Below are 22,764 nucleotides of genomic sequence, written 5' to 3'. Positions count from 1 at the left end.
GCTTGTTTATCACAAACCAGGAAGATGCAGGGACAGCAGAGCTAAGAGATGGGTCTGAGAAAGCAAAGGTTAGGACAGGGCAGACACCAAGAGATGAAGGCAGGGGTCTGCTACTGGTGGACTGTCCAGAAAGTTCCCATCACACAAAGGCACCTGTGATGGTCCTTCCTTAAGGGCAAGGAAGCACCTAAGGAACCACCTGAGGGTCTGGGGCCTGCAACTACTTTTGGAAGCACATGGAAGGGTTTGTGGCTGTTTCTATTAGAAGATACAGATGCAGTGGAAGAAGGTGCTCAGGGAGGGTGTGAAGTTTCCATCACTGCAGGTAAGGACTGAGAACAACACTCACTAACACAGCTTTGCCTTGGGTAGGGCCAGGCTTGGTTCAGGAGCCTCTCACCCAGGGCAGGGACAGCCAGGAGGCTGAAGACAGGAATTTGCTGGGCTGGAGCAAAGGCACTCCAACGAGCTATCCAGATGAGAAATGACATTCTCATAATGTTTTCTCCTAAGAAAAGATCTCCCCTACTCCAGAGAAGCTGTTTTCATACTCACCAAGGCGTGATCAAACTTAAAAGTACTGATGTAGTAGGCTGGGATGTCAGCAGCAGCCAAAGGCTCAGAAATCTGAGCGACAATTCCACATTCATCTGTGGGGAGAGAAAACACCAAACATTGTCTGCAGGGGCTTGTAAAAGTCTCAGAGATCACCAGCTCCATGCCTACATATGGAGAAGTTTGTCTTCACAAACTCCAATCAGAAGGAATCTCTGTAATAAAATGTGTTTTTTCTCCCAGAATCGAGGTTTTGGGCCACAATAAAACATATGAAGTTTGTCTTCACAAACTCCAATTAGAAAGAATCTCTGCAATAAAATGTATTCTTTCTCACAGAATCAAGCTTTTGGGCCACAACAAAATATATGGAGAAGTTTGTCTTCACAAACTCCTATCAGAAGGAATCTCTGTAATAAAATGTGTTTTTTCTCACAGAATCGAGTTTTTGGGCCACAACAATACATTGCACATTTAGTTTTATAACCTTCTTTTTGCTACAGAGAAAAACATTTTCCAAAGGCACAAAACCAGTAGAACTGGAATGACTTAGAGGTCCAAAGAAAGGCACTGAACAATGTTCAACAAGAAAGCACAAAACCCAGCCCCTTATATCTTTAACATCCATTTTTATGTTATTGAACACTTGGCCCTGCAACTGAAGGAGGAGATGCTGACCCATTAGTCAGCCTGGACACATGGTTCCTGGGCTACAGCCCACCACAGCCCCTGAAACAGGATTTCACACAGTGAAAGCTGGAATTTTACTCATTCAAATTCAATATTTGAACTTGATTTGAAATTAACATATTTAAACATCAAATATTTAGGGGCCTGGTCAATGTCCTGATGTGCTATCAATGACATATCATGCTATTTCTATATATTTTCCTCAAAGATACGTAAAAAGAAAATTTCCTTCTTCCACTTTTGGTGGTCTGGTGTACAAGTTGCAATTAAATACAAAAACTGGCCCAATGTTTTTCAGAAATGTTCTTGAAGTTTGTATTTTCTAAGTGGCTCAGAGCCCCCAGGAAGGAGCCATTGCATTTCCTGAAGATCAGGCCTTTGTTGCATTATTCAGATCAGACCCTTAAAATTGCAGGGGACATAGAAATAGCAAGAACACTCCTGCAGGCATGAAGCATTTTCTCTGTGCTACTTAGGACCAGTATTCTTTTGAGTAGAGAAAACATGTGCAGGACTGGATGTGAAACACATCTGTGAACAAGGCTTCCACTTGGGCTGCTACAGATCTATAAAAAGTCTACTGGAATCACAGAATTACCCAAGCACTGCACTGGAGTATGACACTGCTTTCTGAGCACTGATTTCAGTAATCTACAATGAACTCCCATGCCAACTTTTAGTCCAGTTTTTCTCTTTAACCAAAGCCCCAGCTGTAGCCACCCCAAAGTCCAGCAGATGAATGCAGTGCAGCTGGAACTGTAGCATGTAGCACTTTTAGGAGTATATTCAGAAGTCAAACTATCAAATAGTTTGACATTTCATTTAACATTTAATAGGAGTGAGGCTTCTATTTGAAAATCTCAGCTCACAAAGTCATGTTAAGCTGCTGGCTCTTAAAAGCATCAGCCTCAGATGGATTTTTCCATACTCCTTGAAGGGCCTGAGGTGACAGCCTGCCTGCACACCAACTGATCCTCCAAATGTCACTTACCAAAGCCAAGAGGCTGCCCACCAATCCTCACCATCTTCCAGAGCTCACCAGATGCACTTGTAAACAACAAATTATTAGGAAATCTGTAAAAAAAAAAAAGGAACACCAAACATAGCAATTAAAGCACAGCAGTGTGTCAGATTCTGCCTGTGGGGGATCTGCTCTTCCTGCATCCTTGAGATGTTTGAAGCCAACAATAACAGGGAGTAGCTTGGGCAAACTGGAAAACTCAAGGCAGGTGGGGCAGATGCACCTGCCTGATCCCCCAGGTATCCTGGGGCAAATCTGCAATTCCTGCTGGAGGTGGGCATAGGTACCCAGAGAGGCAAGGGAAAAATCTGTAACAGGCTGAGTCCCAGCTTTACAAATGTTGAAACTGTGAAGGTTTGATTTCAGCTGCATCTGGAAACACCTAGGGATGGATTATGTTTCCATGGCTGCTCTCAGGAATGTGAACAGTGACCACTGGGTTTGTGTCTGAGCACTTTCAGGGCTTTCTTCCATCCCATCCTGGGAGCACTGCAGAGGTCTCAATTTCTTAGCAGGGGGAAGGAGACTGGAGGCTCAGAGAGCTGCCCAAGGGGAAGCAGGCAGCCTGGGAGAGAGGAGAATTGGCTCCCCAGATTTCCCACAGCCCAGGCTGAAGCTCCAGCACTCTGGCTCCTCTTAAGACAGACAAAGGTTTACTCCAGTAAGGTCAAAGAAACTTTTAGGAGGGCGATTTATTACTTTGAAAAAAAGTCCCTGGGGCAGGGGACTTATCCCCAAGAACCAAACCCAAACTGCACTGCATGTCAAAAGCAAATTTAAGCACTGCTGAGTACAGCACCCCTCCAGACCTGAGAGCCTGCTGTGCTGCACAGCTGCAGAAGCACAGACACACACACAGAGGCTGACTGCTCAGCAGTTGGTTCCTTCCTTGCTGGACAAACAAGCCATGGGCTCCCACTGCCAGTGATGACTTGGGACATTATCATCTTAACAAGACTGAACCAAGCCCATCCATGTGTAAAAGCAAAGCAGGAGGACAGCATCACTGACATCCCCACCCTGAGTTTGGCCTTTAGCAGGAAAATTCAAACACCTGCACCAGGTCTTCCTTTTGGGTTTTGCTCTTACAAGCACAGCTAATGAGTAACAGAATAGAAGTGCAAAAATCACTTTGCTCCAGTATTCCTCTTTTGAAAGTGAGATAACCCTAGATCACATTGACTTGTGATTTCACTGAGGGCTTGGACAGACCAGTCTAAAATTTAGGCACTGGAACTAAAATGCCAGATTTTACTCAGAAAAGTGAATGGGTGTACAGGCCCATGACACCCATATAAGACTGTCCAAATAATTAACATGGAGGAGTCTAAGCTGCTTCCTGCTCCTTAGAGAACATCCCTTTTTTAAAGGTCTTTTTCTAAGATCAAGGCTCACCTCTGCTGTGTCTGGACATCCATGACCAGGGAGATGTAACCCTCAATGAGAGAAAAGGAGAAAAAGCGAATGTGTCCCGAGTCTTCGTTGCCCACCACTGAGTCTTTTACTCTGGAGAAACAGAGGAGAACTACATTAACTGTGGCTAGAAGAGCACAAAAATGGGTTTTTAAAGCAGATATAGCCAGTGAAACCAGAAATGTTCTTATATTGACTTAGGGAAGTGACACTGAGTTCTGTTGTATTATACTGATTTTATTTTTTTATTTTGCAGGTGGGAAACGATCCAGTCCCCACAACTGACAAAACTCTCCATCCCTTCCTCGAGGTCCCCTCACAAGGAGCTGTGGGCCAGGAGCCATGGGCACCAAGGGGCAGCAATCCAGCCAGCTGTGCATGCTCTCACCCTGTGTGGACATGCAGCACACTGACCACATGGCTGCTGTCACCTGCACTCTGAAAAAACTCAGCTTTCCAAAGCCAGCAGATGTCTTTGGGCACCCTCAATCACCTGCTTGGCTTCCACCTGTCAGGACAACACTCTTGGGCCTGTGAAACCTCCCTCCCTTCCTCAGTGCAGAGCACTGGAGCAGCACAAGGCCACAGCAAATCCCTGTGGGTCCTCTGGCACCCCAGAGGAGCAATCTGTGCCTCCAGACACCCCATACCTCTCCTGGAAGCCCATCTCCCTGCAGGACCTGCAGTCTGTGCCTCCAGACACTCCACACCTCTCCTGGAAGCCCCAACTCCCTGCAGGACCTGCAGTCTGTGCCTCCAGACACCCCACACCTCTGCTGGAAGCCCATCTCCCTGCAGGACCTGCAGTCTGTGCCTCCAGACACTCCACACCTCTCCTGGAAGCTCATCTCCCTGCAGGACCTACCCATTGGAGTAAAACATGACATCCATCAGGAGTGTAGCAACAGTGGGAAGGGTATCTGGATCCAGGCTGGTGACACAGAACATATTACTTGGGCTGGAGAGAGGATGAATGACAGGCCTCTGAACTGAAAGAGACAACACAGACACACAGCTATGAAGCCACATCTGCAGCAGGCTCCTGTCCCATCAGCTGTGCCATCCATGCCCTGGCAAGGGTCACAGAGAAAGCTGACAGTATTTGTAAGGCAGTGCCTCACTGCTGAAGCCCTGCTGGCTCTCAGACAGGGAATGAGGGGCCTGTGGATGATCTGCTCCTGTGCTGGTCTCCCTAAGGTGGTGTCACCCTGCATACCCTGCCCAGCTTTGAGGGGCTTTCAGGCCATTGGCTGCATCTACACGACATGAGGAGCAAGCTAAAGGAGAGGCCAATAGAAACTGGAAAATGGAAAAAAATGCAGGTTTCCACCATTAAAAGGCAGGGCTATGGAAGGCTGTGGTTGCTGGCAGTCCATCCTATTTTCCCTCATTTCTGGGGACCTATTTTGCCATAATATCTTGAAAAATTAAAACCTAGCTGCCATGCAGCAGTTTATCTAGCAGATTGCAGCCAGTAGCTGAGATGCAGCCAGCATTCTGGCATGCAACCAACAGACCAACACAGCAAACTGTGGGCTGGTGCATTATCAACATGTGTTTCACTGTGCCCTTTCCTGATGCTTTTTTTCTTTAAGATTCATTTTCTTAAACAAGGTGATTGTTTAGCTCTTGAGTGATGAAACTGAGTAGCACTTCATAATAACTGATCCCTGCTTTGTCTGGTTATGGGCAAAAAATTACACATATGTCTGTAGGCAAGCATATGTATGTAAGTTGTTCTTTTTCCTGATTGTGCCCTTTGGCTTGATACTTGCTCCTTTAGCCTGCAAACATCCTAAGGTTCTGTTCAGCCCTGGGCTCACTGTGCCCTTGATCCTCACTGGCACTGAAGTGTGAAAGTTGAAAAACAATCTTCTCTGTGCATCACTGCAATACTTATACAAGTTTTTAGAGAAGCCATTTTCTTTTGGAATGTTGAGGCATGGAAATATGGGCTACACACATTATTTTTGCAACTGCAACAAACTGTACTTTAACCTTCTGTCCTACCAAAGGCATAGTCTTCTCTAGAAAAACTAGCATTAAAAGGCCAAAATTCAGCCAAACTTAATAGCACTGCTTAGAAAGTTAAGAACCTACTCAAATCTTTGGTTGTACTAAGAGAGGCTTGTAAGATTGCAGTCTTAAGAAAATATTCATTGAAATGCTGAAAGAAGCTAGGAGACAGAACTTCCACCCCATGTGTCAGGGAGACCAAATCCCTGGCAAGCTGGTGTGCTTACCTAGTTTTGGTTTGACAAATCCATTTGTTACCCCAAAGTCATCAGCAGCCACTGTCTCCCCATTCACTACTCTGAGGATGGTGAACTCGGCAGCCAGCGTGTGCATCACGAAGGGCAGGTCTCGCTCGCGCACCTGAGAGGACAACAGCATCATCTGGGCATGGTGTTACAGAATCTTCTGGATATCTGGTATTATGGTGTTATCTGGATATCTTATATTATGGTATTATCTGGATATGCACCAGAAATGACAAAACCCTGCAGTGGAGGGTACACACTTTTAGGTCACAGCAAAGTGGACACGACTCCTGCTTGAGTTACCATTTAGGTGTATCTAATGAGAAGCACACTGGGTGATATCAGTGGCAGTATCAGTAGGATTAAGCACCAGAGTGCTTTTATGACTGTAAAAAGAATGTGGAGATTTCTAAGTGGGAGATGCTTCTCCTCTTTTCCTGTAACAGCTCAGCACTGCCTGTTCTTCAGTCTTGTTTCCTCAGGAAATAAGGGTATGCCCTGTGTGCAGGCACATACACACATGTGTCTGAGACAGAAAGTCTGTCTGTCTATAACCAAAACAACTTTGGAGCCTCTTGGCCATCATCAGCCAACCTGACAGCAGACACTACGTTCTTCTAACATTCAGAAAACCAATATCTGAGTGATGGTGGGAAGTGCTGCCAGTATCTCCATTTCAGGAGAGAACTGTTGGGTGGGCTCAGCATTCATTAGACACCAGACAAGCCATGACAACAAATGCTTCATCCCATGGCAAAAGCTCCTGAGGTGTCAGAGGGCCTAACTACAAGGAACAGAGCTCTGGGGAAAGCAGACTTTGGTACTTCTGCCACACCCAGACAACTCAACAGAACTGTCAAGTCTGACAACTGTCAATTGTCAGTTGACAGATAACTTGTTCCCAGAATTGCCCAACTGAATTTTCATCTGGTGGCAATAACTCTGCCTGGTCCCCTCATGTGCTCTTACCAGGATGAAGTCCGTCTGATAGGTGGAGAGCATGAACACTGAGATGTTTTGGTCAGCTAGGGGTGCTATGACTGACTTGGCAATTTTGGTCACTCCGATGGGCTGGGAGCTGGAGAAGCCTCCTCCACCAGACACCACGTTGAGGGCAAGCCATGTTGCATCGGCCACGCTCAAGTGTTCCGAGGAAGGAAGCTCTGCAGAGACACAAGGGGAAGACAGAAATTTGTTTTAGAGGCAGAGAGAGCCAGGTCCACCATGTGCCAGTATGTGCTTAGCACAGACCTCAGTGCAAGCAGTGAGATGAGCCCACTTATCCCAACCTCCTGGCCCTACCATGCTGTTCATACTGTGACACTCCTTCATGTGCTGATTACATCAATTTCCATGGCAGGATTCACACAGATTGGCAAGGACAACACAGAGAACTCAGCAATTCACTTGGATGCCAGTGACCAATTCTGTTGACCTTCCCAAGGGGAAACAGCCTGTGGTGGTTGTGTGGTTACAAAAGGAGAGTGACAATGTGGGTCTAAACAAACTGTGTATTCTACTCCCCTCCACATCATTCCTGACAAACTGTTCATTGCAGGAGCTGCCCATCCCTCACCTGACACCCCAGGCCACAAGCTGGCTGTTAAATTAGATAAGGGAGAAGAAGCAAACCCTTCAAGGCAGGGTAGTGTTTCTTCTCACACCAACCGCTCAGCTGTGGTAACTCCCCTTTGGAGAAGCACCAGCACAGTCACACCCAGCCTGCAGTGGGTAATCTCTGCTAATGGACCACAATGGGCACCACCAGAATAGGAGTTGTAACTTCAACCATCAAGAAATCCCCAAAACATCCTATGACTCACATTATTACATCATTCCATTGTGAAGCTCCCCACCTTGGGGGAGGTACTGAGCATTCCTGCCTCAACCTGAGCTACAGAATCTCAACATCACCACCACCACTGGATGGATCCAGAGGAGGACCAGAACTTCCACAGAACTTCCACATGGTTGCCTGCAACCATCATTTGACAGCACTGTGATCAGCACCCTGACCAACAGGGTGCCAGGCTGTACTCTTTGTGCCATTCTTCTCTGTATCATTGCATTTATTGCAATCTTTCTATTAAATTGTAACTCCAACCTGAAATCTCTCTCAAGGTAATTCCATGAGGATTCTCCAGGTGGTTTAGTTTTCAAAGCAGCACAGTGGTCTTGGACTTAAATCTCTATCATACAATTTCTCCAAGCATTTTACTCAAGCTGTTCTGGCCTCTTTTGTTTCCATTTTCCCACTCAAATCTAAACCCAGATTTTGTACTCCTGCACTGGAGATGGAGGTTGGCAGAGCAGCCTGGGCACTATCCCTGGTCTTTGAAGATGCAGAGCAGGCACCCTGTGCATCTGTGGGCTCCTGCCTCCATCTCTAAAGCAGAAGAACCACACAGCTCTGCAAGGGATGGATGGTGTAACACATACACTAGGGATTACAAAGTAAGCAATAATAATGCAAAGATAACACAAATTACTTTGGAAATGGAAAATACTAAGAATAATCCCATTCCACTTGCTTCTAATCTGTTATGGTTAAGTAGTAAAAAATCTGAAGCTAAACAATTTAATACAAATTATTAACTGTTTTAAAGAATTCTTAATACATTAACAGCCCAGAAAAGCAGATGCAGACTCTGGAATGAAGGCATACACTGCTCTAGGATTCTCTGGGTTTTTTATTTTTTTGGGAGTAAATTACAGAAATAAACAGTTCAGATCCAGAGTAACAAATGCATAATCTCAGCTAAATCAACTTGGGGTAAGGAACTTGATTTCAGATGCAGATCCAGCCAGCAAGGCCACAGCAGACGTGCCAGGGGAGGCAACACTCAGCTCAGAGGTGAGATGCAGCCCAGGAATCCAAAATCACAGAGCCCAGCATTGCTGCTCCTGCAGCAGCACTCTGACACTTTAGGCAAGTGTGGATTTCTCCATGTCCACACACTCCTGGCTCCTCCATCTTTTCTTTCTCCTTCAATGAGACCTTTAGGAGCTGTTTCTGTACAGCCCCAGACACCTTGTAATAAATTCCTAACCTCACCCTCTCTGAATCCTCAGGCATCCCTTCCCTGAGACACTGACAGCACTGCAAACCCAAAATGATCTGAATAACAAACACATTTTGCTTTCTTCAATAACCTCAATTGTGTGTAGCATGAAAACAACCCTGAGCATACACACTGCAAACAGTGGGGACACTGAGGGTTCTGCTTCTGCATTTTGATGTTTAGCTTCATAAACCCATGTTTCTTTTTTAATAATCAGAGCTTATGTGGAATGAAAACTAGACACCAGGGAGAGGAGGTAAGTTTGTGCATTAATCAACAGTATGTTATGTCAGAGAGATCTGTCAAGGTGCTTGAAGCAAATTATTGCAGAAAAATACCATTTTCTCATCAGTTTTTTGCATCACCTCCAAACCCAAGCTTTCTGCATCATCTGCCATGGAGAAGCTGGAGCTCAAAACAACTTCTGCTGAGCTACAAACGTGCCAGGGTCCTGTTCTCACCAAGGGATCCCACCTGCAGCAGGCACATCCAGGTGTGCCCAAGCCCACTAATGACTTACTCCTGGCAGGGAGATCACAGCTCATTTCCTGCTCTATACACAGAGGAGGTGATATTCCTGCTTTGTACAGGTGATAAGGACTGCAATTCATCAAATACCAGTTTAAACACAATTTTGGGCCAGGGATGTGATGGAAGATGCAGTATTTTGTGGTGGACAGAGGCATTATCCCATTCCACTCCAGCAGGAGCTGTGCTGGATGAGCTGCCCCAAGAAGACCTCATCAAGCTCTTCCTCAGGGGGAAGGAAGGCTCTTTTGCTCATTGCTCTTTGTAACTACTGGGAAGTGTTAATAATTTCAGGGTTGATGTGTTTAACAGGCCCTATGAAGTATGACAAGGGCCATTGCATTTGCATAAGTAACCTGCTTCTCATGATTCAATTAACTTGGAAAAATATATAGGAAGTGATTGAAATACCAATTTTGGACACTGTTTCTACCAGGCAGCCAGACAGAAAAGTACAGCCCAAATTTTAATGAAACAAACCTTAGCTGAAGGCTCACCAAATTCATCTAAATAGCAATAAATAAGGCATGTGGGATGGTGCTTTGCCCAGGAAGCTGTTGAATGCTGTAAGCCCAAAGAGAGCTGAGAACACCAGCTGTAACATTAGCACAGACTCAGGCAGAATAAGGTAATAAACAAAGAGCAAAATGAGGAATTGCCACATTCCAGGACCAACTGCATTGGAATGGATGGAATTCAATTCCATCACCACCACTTTCCCCCCAGGAGAACAGAGCTCCAGGCCCCCACAGCTTCAGCATGGCCACATCCCTTGTCCTTCCATTGAGCAGAAATCTCTCTGCTGGGCTCTCAGGATCCTCTTGCAACTGGTTTATCAGAATCACTCCCACTTCTGATCATGGGGAACATCTCAACTCTGGCTGAGAAAGACCTCTAAAAGGTCAGAGATTTGGGCTTCGTTTATTATAATCAGGGTTTTCATTTTGACCTTTCATTGGGATGAAGCCTTAAGATTGTTCTGGTTTTGCTGTGTAAGGCTTTGCAGAAGGCACCAGGAGCAGCTCAGCTGCCTGCAGGCTCCATAACCATCGTTTGCTGCCCAACATGACACCTACCACAGTCTGGAAGAGCAGGATTCCAGACTCAGGCTGGTATTCCATCCATGGTCTCTGGCATGGAACACCACCAGCCTCAACAACAAATGATCAGTGTGATAGTCCAGGATGATTTTCCCTGGCAATGCAACACTGGGTACCAAGTGCTGCTGGTCTCCAAAAGCCTGTGGGGCTGCTCTCCATTGGCACAGGTACCAAACTAATGCCAGGCCCTGTGCAAACCAAACCCACCCAGCACGTCCCATAACATTTAGGATGTGAGTAACTGCTTATTCACAGCACAGATGATTTACAAGGTGTGCAGCCTGTCCAGAGCCTCACTGGCAGCCACAGCTGAAGTAGAGGAGTCTCCCCAGCACATCACCCTGGGATGTCAGGTGCTGAGTATCACAGTGGCCACAATTGGCTCCTGAGCTCCAATAATCAATACCATTTCCAAGGAGGACAACAAACACTGGCTGAATCCCAAATAGGATTGAATTGCTGCTGCTGGAGCATTATGCAATGCTGTAAATACTGTGAGCTGCTGCTCCTAAAATATCCTTTGGAGGATGCTGGGATGATGGTGAGATTGCAGCTCGTGGGTCTTTGCAAGCAGCCAAGGAAGTCACAGAGAGCAGGGAAAGAAGATCTCCAGGTTTACAACCCTGACCAGAGTCAGTCTGATTGTCAGCTTGCTGTCAGTTTGCACAGCATTAGAAAAATAACATTATTTCTGCCTACATTTTCCACCCTGAAGACCCCTCAGTTTCAAACACCCTGCATAGCAGGAGGCACAGCACTGGGAGAGAGCCCTACCTCTCCAAAAGAACACTGGAAAATGTGCAAAATGCTCTGAGAAAGGGCAACATCACCAGAACTTTTTTCCTTTTCTGTACCTAGTTTAAATGGGTTCATATTTCTCATTATAAGGTTATAGCTAAGGTGGAAATAACTGAAAAATGCACAGTTCCACAACAGAAATGTATTTCACCTACCCACACCAAGAGTTGGGTGAGTCCTGTACTGCACCCTGCTAATTCCCTTCCCCACACAAAGATGCTGAATTGTTTTCTACGGACTCTTCCAACTTTACAGCAATCAGACACCTCTCAGCTTCCAAGTGAAAGTGTAGATAAATCATGGACTTATCATAATGCTTGGACAGAAATGAAGACCCTCAGCTGGTTTCCTCCTTTGGTGTGGTATGTTGGATCACCTCCTAAGCATTTATCTTCACTCAGCACAGAAACTTTTACATTACAGCAGAGTGCTCTGCCACTCCCTGGTTTCTTCTGGTACTCTGAATGAAGCAATTGCTCATTTGATTCATCATTATGAGACTTATGTTTCCAGCCACAGTTAACTCCAAATATTAAGAAATAATGAAATTAAAAATTATTGCGGACTTTCTGATCAGTGTTCTGGCTTTAGAAACCTTACACTGTAATTATTTCACTTGTTATAGTTTCCCTCTGCAAAAATGGCAGGGAGAGTCTGGCTTGCACTAAAAAGATAGAGAAAAAGGCTCCTGCAATAACAGGACCCCAATAATAAGTCATTAAAAATATAAGAGCTGCCAGTAGTAAGTCATTAAAAATATAAATGCTGCCAGTAGTAAGTCATTAAAAATATAAATGCTGCCAACTGCAGAAGTCATGATAAACTAGGAGAGCTATTGCCCAATGCCACCAAGTGGCAACACCGTTTATATGTACATATATATTCAATAGGATCTTTATGTTCATTAAGGGGTTCTCTTCCCACTCCCCACATTGCTCCGCATTTTAAAATCCCATCTTCAAATGAAGTGAGGGATTATCTGAGGTTGTAAAGCCTGATCCAAAGCTGAGGCATCTTTCCAAGTTCTCAGCAGCACCACACTGGAGGAGCTGGAGAGGCCATGGGTGCAGCAGGTGGGTGCTGCCATGCAGAGCATGCCATGCCATGCCCCAGCATCAGCAGGGAGCTGGCATGCCCAGTACCCAGTTGGTGTGTTTCCCCTGATATCTGCATAAAAAACTCATTTGACCTGGATATCTCTGCTCAAGAAACATTTCAGGAAATTTTTATTCTTTCAGGCACTGTGGAAACTGGACATATGAGCTCAAAATCCTGAGGGGAGAGTGGGTGGAAGAGAACACCTGAATCTCGTTTCTTTTGAGAAATCAGGCAAAGTGAATATTCTTTTAATGTTGTGAAATTGAGTATTCTGTTTCTCACTTCCAGGAAGCTGTGTGAAAGGAGTTAAAGCAGGATAAAGATATTTATTTATCTATCAGTTCTCATAGTGTGCTAAAATCCAGAAGGAGGCCTAAAGCTGGTCCAATGGCCAGCTTTGTGTGTTCTGGTCCCTAATACTTTGGAAGGGCTTCCTGCAGAATGCTTCGCTGTCACTGACATATTTTATGAAAATCCTTTCACTAGGATTTTTCTCCTGAGAAGCTGAGAAGCCTCAGAAAAGAAATGTAAACAATAACTATCTGATTGCTTGGAATGTGGTCTGGAGATTGTTTACCAACAGATGCATCATTGATTGGTTCCATGTGAATTGTTTTTGATTAATGATCAATCACAGCCAGCTGTGTCGGACTCTCTGAGTCTGTCACAGGTTTTTATTATCGTTCTTGTTAAGCCTTCTGATGTAGCCTTTCTCATTCTTTAGTATAGTTTTAGTATATCACATCACATCATATCATATCATATCATATCATATCATATCATATCATATCATATCATATCATATCATATCATATCATATCGTATCATATCATATCAGCCTTCTGAGAACTTGGAGTCAATTCTCATCTCTCACCTCATCCTGGGGACCCTCAAACACCACAGCTGGTGACCACCAACACTTTGCTCTGCTGCATGGAAAGCCAGTGAACCAGCACTGTGCTTCCTCCACAGGAGCCCACAGGGCAGCATAAACATCCTGGGGATGTTACACTGCAAATCAGGACTTCCCAGAGGATGCAAACAGCCTCTCTTTTGGCCTCAAAACACAGGCTGCTAGCTGTACACTTAATGACTGTGAGCAAAGATTTTTGCTGCCACATAAATTGTAAGCAAGATCCCATGGGAAGCTTGCAGCAGAGAGAGGTGGAAAGCTCTTGGTGTGAGTTTGATCTGAGTACCACACAGCATTCCCACACCAAGGGACTTGGGATCTAAGCACAGTCCAAACAAGATGAAATGTGGTGGTGTTTGAGGGTTTTTAGGGTGAGAGAAGAGATGAGAATCTTCACTCAATTTTTCAGAAGGAATATTATATTATATTATATTATATTATATTATATTATATTATATTATATTATATTATATTATATTATATTATATTATATTATATTATATTATATTATATTATATTTACACTAAAGAAAGAGAAAGGATTTCATCAGAAGGCTAGAAAAAAATTATAATAAAAAACTGTGACTACTCATCACAGCCTTGACACAGCTAGACCATGATTGGTCATCGAGTAAAAACAATTTACATGAGACCAATCAAAGATGCACCTGTTGGTAAACCATCTCCAAACTACATTCTACTGTTATCAAATAATTATTGTTTACATTTCTTTTCTGAGGCTTCTCAGCTTCGCAGGAGAAAAATCCTAGAGAAAGGATTTTCATAAAATATGTCAGTAACAATGAAGCTCATCACTTAGTTTTCAGCTGAGGAACATGGTTATTAGGTCCAAATAGTTACTGCTTATGTGCACAGGAGGAGGAAGAAAATCCCACAGCTCCAGTCCAGCTGAAATCATCTCACAGGCCAACAAGCTTGAGATCATTCTGGGGAGAAGTCAGCACACCCATGACCAAGCAGCTTTTGCTATTTTTTCCTTTTATGCTAATGGTTTGGTCAGCTGTCAGCTTCCTCAGAGGACAATACTGGTGATCAGAGAATCAGAGAATGGTTTGGGTGGGAAGGGACTCTCACAAACCATCCAGTGCAACCTTCCTGCGTTGGGTAGATATTGGTTTCTCTGGGTCGGGATTGAAGGCACTTGAGATGGCAGTTTATGTTCAGACTCAGGTGTTTATTATTTCTTATCAGTAAAACACTCTCATTACTGTGAGTTCAGCAGTCTTTCATGAGCAAAGCACAAAATGGCAAACTCTTGTTACAAGTTCTTTTAAGACTAAACCATGCAATTAAGAAAGGACAACTGGATTATCTTCCATTTTAACCCAATAACTGATCCCAGAGCTGCAATGCAGACTTTTCTGTCCATTTACAAAACATCACCCAAACCCATGAAAAAGAAGGAAGAAGAAGGTGAAGAAGAAGAAAGAAGGAGCTAAAGAAGAACAAGCAGTCTCCACCGTAAAAGCTCCATCTTGCTTCATATTTATTTCTATATTCTAAAATCCCAAACTCTAAGTTTTCCACCCTATGATATTACACACTTCTAACCAACTCCACACCCATAATCCCAGTGCTATCAATCAATTTTGGAAGGCTTCTCCACAGCCACAGGTCAAATGCAGTGTTCCCTTGTGGGTCTGTGCCTTCAAGCACAGAAAGTTTAAAATTCTCAGGGTTCCAGCAGGTAGAGATGTCTCCAACCAGAGCAGTCTGCTCCAAGCCCTGTCCAAGCAAGCCCTGACTGTGCCCAGGGATGGGGCATCCACCACCTCTCTGGGCAGCAAGAGAGGCTGTGCCAGAGGCAGGGATGGGATTTGGCCCTGCAAACAGGACCTGAGCACGAGGAGTGCAGTGCCTCCAGCACATCTCTGCCTGCAGGGTGCTCAGCTCACACACACAGAGCCAGCAGTGAGACAGCCAGGGCACAGTAGGGATTTTTAAAGCTCCACACCTTCATTAGATAATAAGTGCCACCAGCAAATGTGACAGCAGGTTTCTCCAGGATCACAGCAACAGGGACAGAAGACAAGGGAAAGACAATCACATTCTTTATTTTATAAAAATTAGTAGATTCAAACTTCAATTTCTGTGCCTTTTTTGCTCTTTGTGCATCTCAGATTTGCTCTTGATGCACCTGGGCATCTCTGCAGGACTGGATCCACAGCCAGGGACCCTTGCCACCTCTAACTGCATGCTTCTGTATTTCTGACACCTTCTCCTAACAGAGCATGCAAAACTGAGAGGGTTTTTTTATTCCAAATACCCTCAGCAGGGAAGCTGTGAAAGCTGTCATCTCATTTTCCTATTTAGCTTTTATCCCACTCACACAACTGTCAAAAGAACATTGTTAAGTTCATAAACTCACACACTCTGCAGTGAGGAAGTAACAGCTTGACATTTTATATATCTGGCCTCAATGTTTCTGTGCCTCAGTTTCCCACCCATAAAGTGGGTACCAACTCCCTATTTCTTCTAAACCTTGCTCTCAGGCACCAGCTGAGCTGTTCAGCAGAGGTTTAAATACACCCCACAACTGAAGCATTTCACAGCTAACACAAAGCAGCGTGGAAAATTCCTGCACAAAGATCTGAATGTCTAAAAACAGCTCAGAATGGGAGGGACTGGGAAGTTTTGTTCTGACCTCTCTGAGCATCTTTGCTTTGTCTCTGAGGGAGGCAGCTGTTTGTGCTAGTGCTATTCCAGGGATAATCAGGTAGGTTTGAAAGGCAAAGGTCTCTTAATTTCCACTATCAAGACCATAAAAGACAAACAGGCAGAGGAAGAGAGAGAAAATGAAGTAAGCAAGCAAGAATGCACTCTAGGAAAAAGCCAGCACCCTGAGCTGTCCAAGCCCCACTCTGAGCTCTGAGCAGCTGCCTCCAGTGCAGAGCAGCCCTCCCCAAGCCCACACCTCCTAGGAGTGTTCCCAAAGCAATTTCAAGCAGTGCATTTTCCCTCACTTCCTGCATGACATTTATCTTGTACTACTCCTTGTCTGCTGTTACAGATTTTCTTTCAATTTATGGAGTAATTAACTCTAAAGGCTATTTATGGATTACACTAGAATGGGTGAATGTACCCAGTGCAATTTTCTCATGTTGTCCTGACAATTCAATACAAGCTCTACCCAGTACAATAACCAGCTTGAAATTTCAACTATTCATGTGAATAGGACAAATTACACACACAGGGAATTACACATGTACTCTGGGTCTTATGTGCATTTAATCGAAACCACTGTTACAGCCACATACAAGGGAGTCCTCTGAGCCCATTGCTGGAGAAAAATGATAACCACATTCATGCCACCTTTATTTTATAAAAATTAGTGGACTCAAAAATCTGCTTCAAAGAGCATTGAGGTCACTCAGGGAATTTTTTCAAGCCCTGTTCTCAAAGAGAGAGAGAGAAATGACTCCTAACTAGACACATCAAGGGATTTAATACTGGGAATTTACAGCCACCTCAGCAGCTACAGCTGACACTGTATCAGCTTCACTGCCCATACAATCTGCAGGGGCAAGTGAATATTCTGAAACAGATGGAAACTTTTAATGTAAAGTACCTACTTCTCCTAAGCTGTCCCATCCACTACCCCCCAGATCACAACTATTTCTGTGTTTCTGCAGCCACTCTGATCCAGCAGCTCCTGAGAAAGGGCTTTATAAAAAAATTTAGGGAAGGGAGACTACACTGTAAAGCTCCACTGTTATACATCTGCCCACATATCTGCATGAGATAGGAAAGTCTGACATGAAAGCACTGGAGGTGTCACGGTCAAAGGTGGAGAAATCTGTACTTTTACCACTAATGGTACAGCTGCAAAGACATCCCAGGCACAATGTCCATGCCCTGGGATGAAGGAGGAGCACACTGTGGAGCTGCTTCTCTTGACCTGTGTGGGAACACAGGCACCACATTCTCAGCAGATGTTACAGAATCCTCACTCTGCTGGCATGGACACACAGCCTTCACAGATTCTGAGGAATGGGATGAGGTAGATCCTGAGGTGTGGCACTGTCCTAGAAAGTTTAGTAGCTAATCTGCTCAAAGCAGCAGAAGTGGGAATGTATTTATGCTGGCTGCAGAGCTGGCAAAGGAGCATGTGCTGATTGAAATGATTTTTTCTGCTCAGCATGTCCTCAGCTATATTTGTACAGAGCAGAGATGACGCCATGTGGCTGACTGATCTATTTACACCTCCGGAGTTCCCTGCTCCTCAGTTAAGGGTGCAGGCATGAATTTGGGATAGGTCCAGAATCCAATATGCCTGGCACACCACTGGGACTGGACAAAGCAGTGACTTTTATCTAAAATAAACTCTTCAGGATCCTCTCCTGCCTGAATACAGGCAAGCAGAGGAAACTCAAAAGTCCATTTCTGGAGGAGAGCTAAAATACAGTGAATGTTCTTGCTGGGATGTGTTGTGAAAGCAAAAAGCAGCAATAGCCAGATTAATACTCTGCTGCTCTTGCTGACTGTAGGAAGCAGAGGCAAGAAATGTGCTGCATTTATAAATGCACCATTTCTGTGCATCTTTTTTCTCTTTCTTCCAGACTTTTTTAGATTGCTTGCCCAGCTGGATTCTGGCTTGATGTTTAAGTAGAGCTGCAGGCTGTTTCACAGGTGCCTTGTCCCTGTCAGACAGACACAATCCACGTGCAGGAATGTAGGGGCAGTGGCAATGGCTGCAAGTGGATGCTGTGAGTCTGTAACTGTGGGGTGGCCCCACAAGAATTGTTGGATTAAGCCCTTTTTTGACTTAGAGATTAGCTGAGAGGCATTTAAAAAGCTTCTATTTTCAGTCTCAGGTAAAGGGTGAGACAATACAGATGTTATAATTTGGGCTATTACAATCAGAAACCCACTATTTCTTAATTACAATACATTATAAGCATTTTTTGGCTTATTACTGGCTTACCTGTCTTACTCTGTCACTAGTTTGTGAGGTGATCTTGACAAACCACATCCTCTCCCATCCCTGTGCTTCCCTTTCACATTAAATATCTGGTTGCAGAGTCCTCCTCTCCTGCACTAAATAACTATGTGAAATATTGGCATCACAGAGCATTGTGGCTCCTGGGTGTTACAAAAACAGCCAAAATAAAGTTCAGGAGGTGTGATCTGGCCAGCCACCCTTGTGTACCTAAAGGAAGCAGTTCTGCTTTGCTTGTGTGCTGGTATTTCCATTTAATGCTGTTTTCCAAAGCCTCTGTGTCTGCAGCAGGGTGGCACCTCAGAGCCATCCCCAGCAGTGCCTGTGGCAGTGAGGTGAGGGGTGTCCATGCCTCTGCTATCCCTCTGAAGTGGGAAAATCAGCAATGGCTGCAGAAATCCAAGCAGTTCCTCTTTCTTCATTAGGCTCCCACCTAAACCCAAAACAAGTGACTCCTTTGGTCTTCATCTGGACTGCAGCTGGATCAAAGAAAAGCCAGAATTTCCCAAGGGGAAAAGAATATGTTTGCAATGCAAGTTCCCCTTGCAGGAGACAGCTATTCAGCCATGTGAGACATAATGTATTTCCTTTAAAATCAGCATATATTCCTCCAAACCTCACCTTCCCCACCTTCAAGCAAAGAATCAGCATCCCTGTGTTGACAAAGAGCTGAGTTCAACAACCACCAAGTGCTGCACTGCCACAGGCAGAGGCCACAAACACCACCCAGAGTCTCTGCCTGTCCTGCACTGACCCAATACCCAAGCAGTGGCAAGTTCTACATATCTGCCAGACCTGCTGCAGCTGCAGCTGATTCACCAGAGGCACCCAGTACGAATCTCTGAATACCCACAAGAACTCATGTGCCCATTCCTTTCCCTGCCCTGGCTCAAGTATTTAATATCCAACCAGTGTATGCATGGGGTTTGGCAGGGGTTTTGCTGCTGTTGTAATTTTCTCCTGGCCTTGTGGAAGCCTTCCTGTACTCCTTCACCTGGGACTGACATGAAGCTTGCAGCAAGCAGAAAAGTCAGGTGCAGCTGTGTGCTGGTGGGTACACAAACTGCTGCTCCTGGAAGTGCTGCTGCTCCTGTGTTCTGCCTCACTGAGGGTCCTGTGCACATCCTGGGTCACTCCAGAACCACAGGCAGGCCTCAGGCAGGGAAAAGAGGAAGAAATGCCATTTTTAACAGTCATTAACTTTCCATGAAAACATCATGCTCCCTTCAGAGGAGTGAGCGTCCTCACTGGGGCTGGGTGGCTGTTGGAGAATTTTGCTCAGAAATGGCTTATAGAGTTTTGTTCAGACATGCCATAATCATATACAGCTGATGGAAAAGGCAGCTGTGAGGAGCAAATTCTCACAGCCTGTTTCTGTAAACAGCTAAGTTCTCAGGCAGTCTTCTCATAACAGGTAAACATTCTGTCCTTGGCTGTTTTGGGAACAGACATGGAGGTTCTGAGAACCATTCATATCAGGGTGAGAACACAAATCTTGGTTTCAATAACAAACCACAGGTATTGAAAACAAAGGGAGGGGTTAATGTGTAATCTGTGACCAATGATGAGCTCGGGTTTTGTAATATTTATAAGCTTAATTAACACCACTATAAAAATGTGCATGTTGTGTTGAAGTGAGGGGAGAACGACCAATCCTTTGATGCATCGAACTCGATTTATTGATCGATCAGTCAGCTTAAATAATAGTGTTAACGAATTTCATGCATATTCCAAAATACAGGTTTATGATAGGCTAACAGAGAAAACTCTAACCACACCTTTTATTTTACTACACCGTTGACTGTTTACACAAAACAAAACCAGTGTTCTCACTGTGATATGAACGGTTCCCAAAACTTCCACATCTGTTCTCAGGGTGCCATCTTTTCCCAGAGAGGGTGTTACACTTGTTATGAGAAGACTGCCTGAGAACTTTATTGTTTATACAATGATGCCTGAAAGAGTCTAATTGTTTATAGAAGTCAGGCTGGGAACTGCTTTGGAACTGCTTTGCAACTACCTTTTACTTTTCTCTCAATTGCATGGCTTCATGGCCTTTTTCTTTAAGCCATGCCTGAACTAAACTCCCGACAATGTTGGATCAATAAATTGGAGTTCGATGCTGATCAAAGGATGGGTCGTCTCCCTTGGCTTTCAACAGGTGGCCATCTGCAACCATGGTCTGCAGCAGCACACAACCTTTGTCATTTGGGATGTTTTGAAGATACTGGTCTGATTATTCCTGTCACTGTTTGGAACAGGAAGATCTCATGTTTTGCTAAATGCCTGCCTACCCTTGGCCCAGTTAAAGGATGTGGAGGAGAAGACTTCCCTCCTGGAGATGTTCTGGATACACAACTCTCACCCAGCACACAGAGTCAAGCAGAGGCAGCTCCAACAGTGCCCAGTGACAGACATCCATTACAGGTCCATTTCTCTGGTTCCCATCCTGTTCTAAGACTACAGAATGGATCCATAGCACCACCCAAATAATTACATCACTTCAAAAGGGACTTTCAGGACAGTGCAGACATATTTGCATGTCTGTAGGCAAGTCTCAGAGAAATCTGGGAGTGCTGCCTACCCAACCCATCACCACCACAAGAATTACACTTGTTGTCTTCCTGTCATCTGAGCCCATCATCATAAAATACCAAGATCCTTCCCAGCTGCAGCTGAGCTCTGATGTGCTCCCATCCCCTGACACTGCCAGGCATGCAGGTGACTTGGGGTGGTGATGGGAAAAGTATTCACATCAGCTCAGTTTCCAATTTGTGAGATGTCTTTCTACTCCCCTTCTCCTACTCTCTGTGAATTTGGGGATGGACAGAGGGGATATTCAGTAGTATTTGAACTGGGAAACTATTTCCTTGGCTGGGAGGTATCAAATTATTCCTGAGGTGTCATCAACCTGCCACTTCTGAAAAGCCAAGCATACAGCTGTAAGAGCTGCACACACTCACTCAGGCAGATTCTCCTTTTCTATAAAAGAAATCCTTAGAGCAATGGCTGAGTCACTCCAGCCAACACCCCGTCAAAGGCATGGTGGGAGAGATGCTAGCAGGATTGAACCTTCCTTCCCCTCCTGCCAAAACAAGGGACAGGACCTACCAATAATTTGCCTTGGACTCAGACATAATAATAACAGAAAATTGAATAATAGAAAATTCCTGTTTGGGTAGAGATGCTTCTCTTCCTGGATTAATAATGACTACTGACTCCCTCTTCTGTCCCAGCCCTCTGCCTGGTTACCTGCCACCTTAGACCTTCCCTTCCCTTCCCTTCCCTTCCCTTCCCTTCCCTTCCCTTCCCTTCCCTTCCCTTCCCTTCCCTTCCCTTCCCTTCCCTTCCCTTCCCTTCCCTTCCCTTCCCTTCCCTTCCCTCTCAGCCTGCAGCATTTCGCCCAAAGGGGTCTGAGCCATGGGCAATTTATCTGAGTCTGTGAAGGGGCTGCTTTTCTGAAGGAAGACAGGGGTTACATTTTTCAAAATCTCTTTATGATTCAGGGGTAGACAACTGCTCCTCGTTTCTAGTTACACACACAGCACCTGCAGAAAAGACTGCCTGCAGAGATGGGGTTGCAAAGCTCATCCCCCCCTGCTCTGGGGGTTCCTGCAGGTGCAGCCCTGCCAGCACCTGAGCAGCGCTCCCTTTAACCCCATCCTGCTCTCCACACCAGCCTTACCCTGGGTAAGAAAAACAACCACTGATTTCATTTAAAAACACAAAAACATGTCTTCCAGGTAAATTGAACCAGTGCATACAAGCTGGAGAGAGAAATGAATGCAGATGAGGTTTTTTTTACCTCACCTCCTCCCACCAGTGCAGGGAGTTGGTAACATTACATCATCCCACACCCCCGCCCCTCGGATCAAACCCTGCAAAGGCACAGCTTCTGCTGAGGCTGCTGGAAGCAACAGCCAGCAAAATTAACTCTCTGCTGTGCAGGATGCACTTCCCAGTGGCCAGCAGTGACCCAGTGCTGGATTTTGTGGTCAGCTGTTACAGACAGGGATGTCTGAATCCTCACAGTGCAACCCCAGCAACCTCTGCCCCCAAGTATTTATCGAGCCAAACAAGTATTTTTATAACTGGACAAAGAGTCTGAGTTGCTCCCAGTCTGTCCCAAATGCAGGACTGAAGATGGGCAAAGAAGCCACCTGATACCTCAGGGACTAGGCTGAGAGTTTTGATAGAGGGACACAATATGACAGAGCAGGATTATCCATTTCCACCCACAGAACCGGGTACTGTTAGTGCCAATTTCCTCCAGCCCCACGTGGCCTTAGAGAGCAGCTTCTGGCTGAGGCAGAGGCACAGGAATCTTACTGAGAGCAACACAAAAGCTTTTCTTTGCAGGAAATTA

At 45.0% G+C, this 22,764-nt stretch overlaps 2 protein-coding genes across 2 annotated transcripts in view; one reads left to right on the top strand and one right to left on the bottom strand.

Moving 5' to 3' along the window:
- Nucleotides 1–4,381, top strand: part of RCC1L (RCC1 like) — a 36,567-nt gene extending 32,186 nt beyond the window's left edge. The window contains exon 12 of the mRNA XM_058037777.1: nt 3,936–4,381. Within this exon, the coding sequence (XP_057893760.1) occupies nt 3,936–4,121 (186 nt within the window). The 3' untranslated portion in view covers nt 4,122–4,381. The remainder of the gene's footprint in view (nt 1–3,935) is intronic.
- Nucleotides 1–22,764, bottom strand: part of CASTOR2 (cytosolic arginine sensor for mTORC1 subunit 2) — a 127,130-nt gene that overhangs the window by 7,688 nt on the left and 96,678 nt on the right. Inside the window, exons 3-8 of the mRNA XM_058037780.1 lie at nt 6,910–7,103; nt 5,923–6,055; nt 4,545–4,668; nt 3,662–3,772; nt 2,237–2,319; nt 556–650 (exon numbers count right to left, since the gene is read on the bottom strand). Of these exons, the coding sequence (XP_057893763.1) occupies nt 556–650; nt 2,237–2,319; nt 3,662–3,772; nt 4,545–4,668; nt 5,923–6,055; nt 6,910–7,103 (740 nt within the window). The remainder of the gene's footprint in view (nt 1–555; nt 651–2,236; nt 2,320–3,661; nt 3,773–4,544; nt 4,669–5,922; nt 6,056–6,909; nt 7,104–22,764) is intronic.

Source organism: Melospiza georgiana, chromosome 19 (assembly GCF_028018845.1).
Source record: "Melospiza georgiana isolate bMelGeo1 chromosome 19, bMelGeo1.pri, whole genome shotgun sequence".
In the NCBI taxonomy this organism is placed as follows: Eukaryota; Metazoa; Chordata; class Aves; order Passeriformes; family Passerellidae; genus Melospiza; species Melospiza georgiana.
The sequence above is the reverse complement of the archived record's forward strand: the minus strand, read 5'-3'. Positions and strand labels throughout refer to the sequence as shown.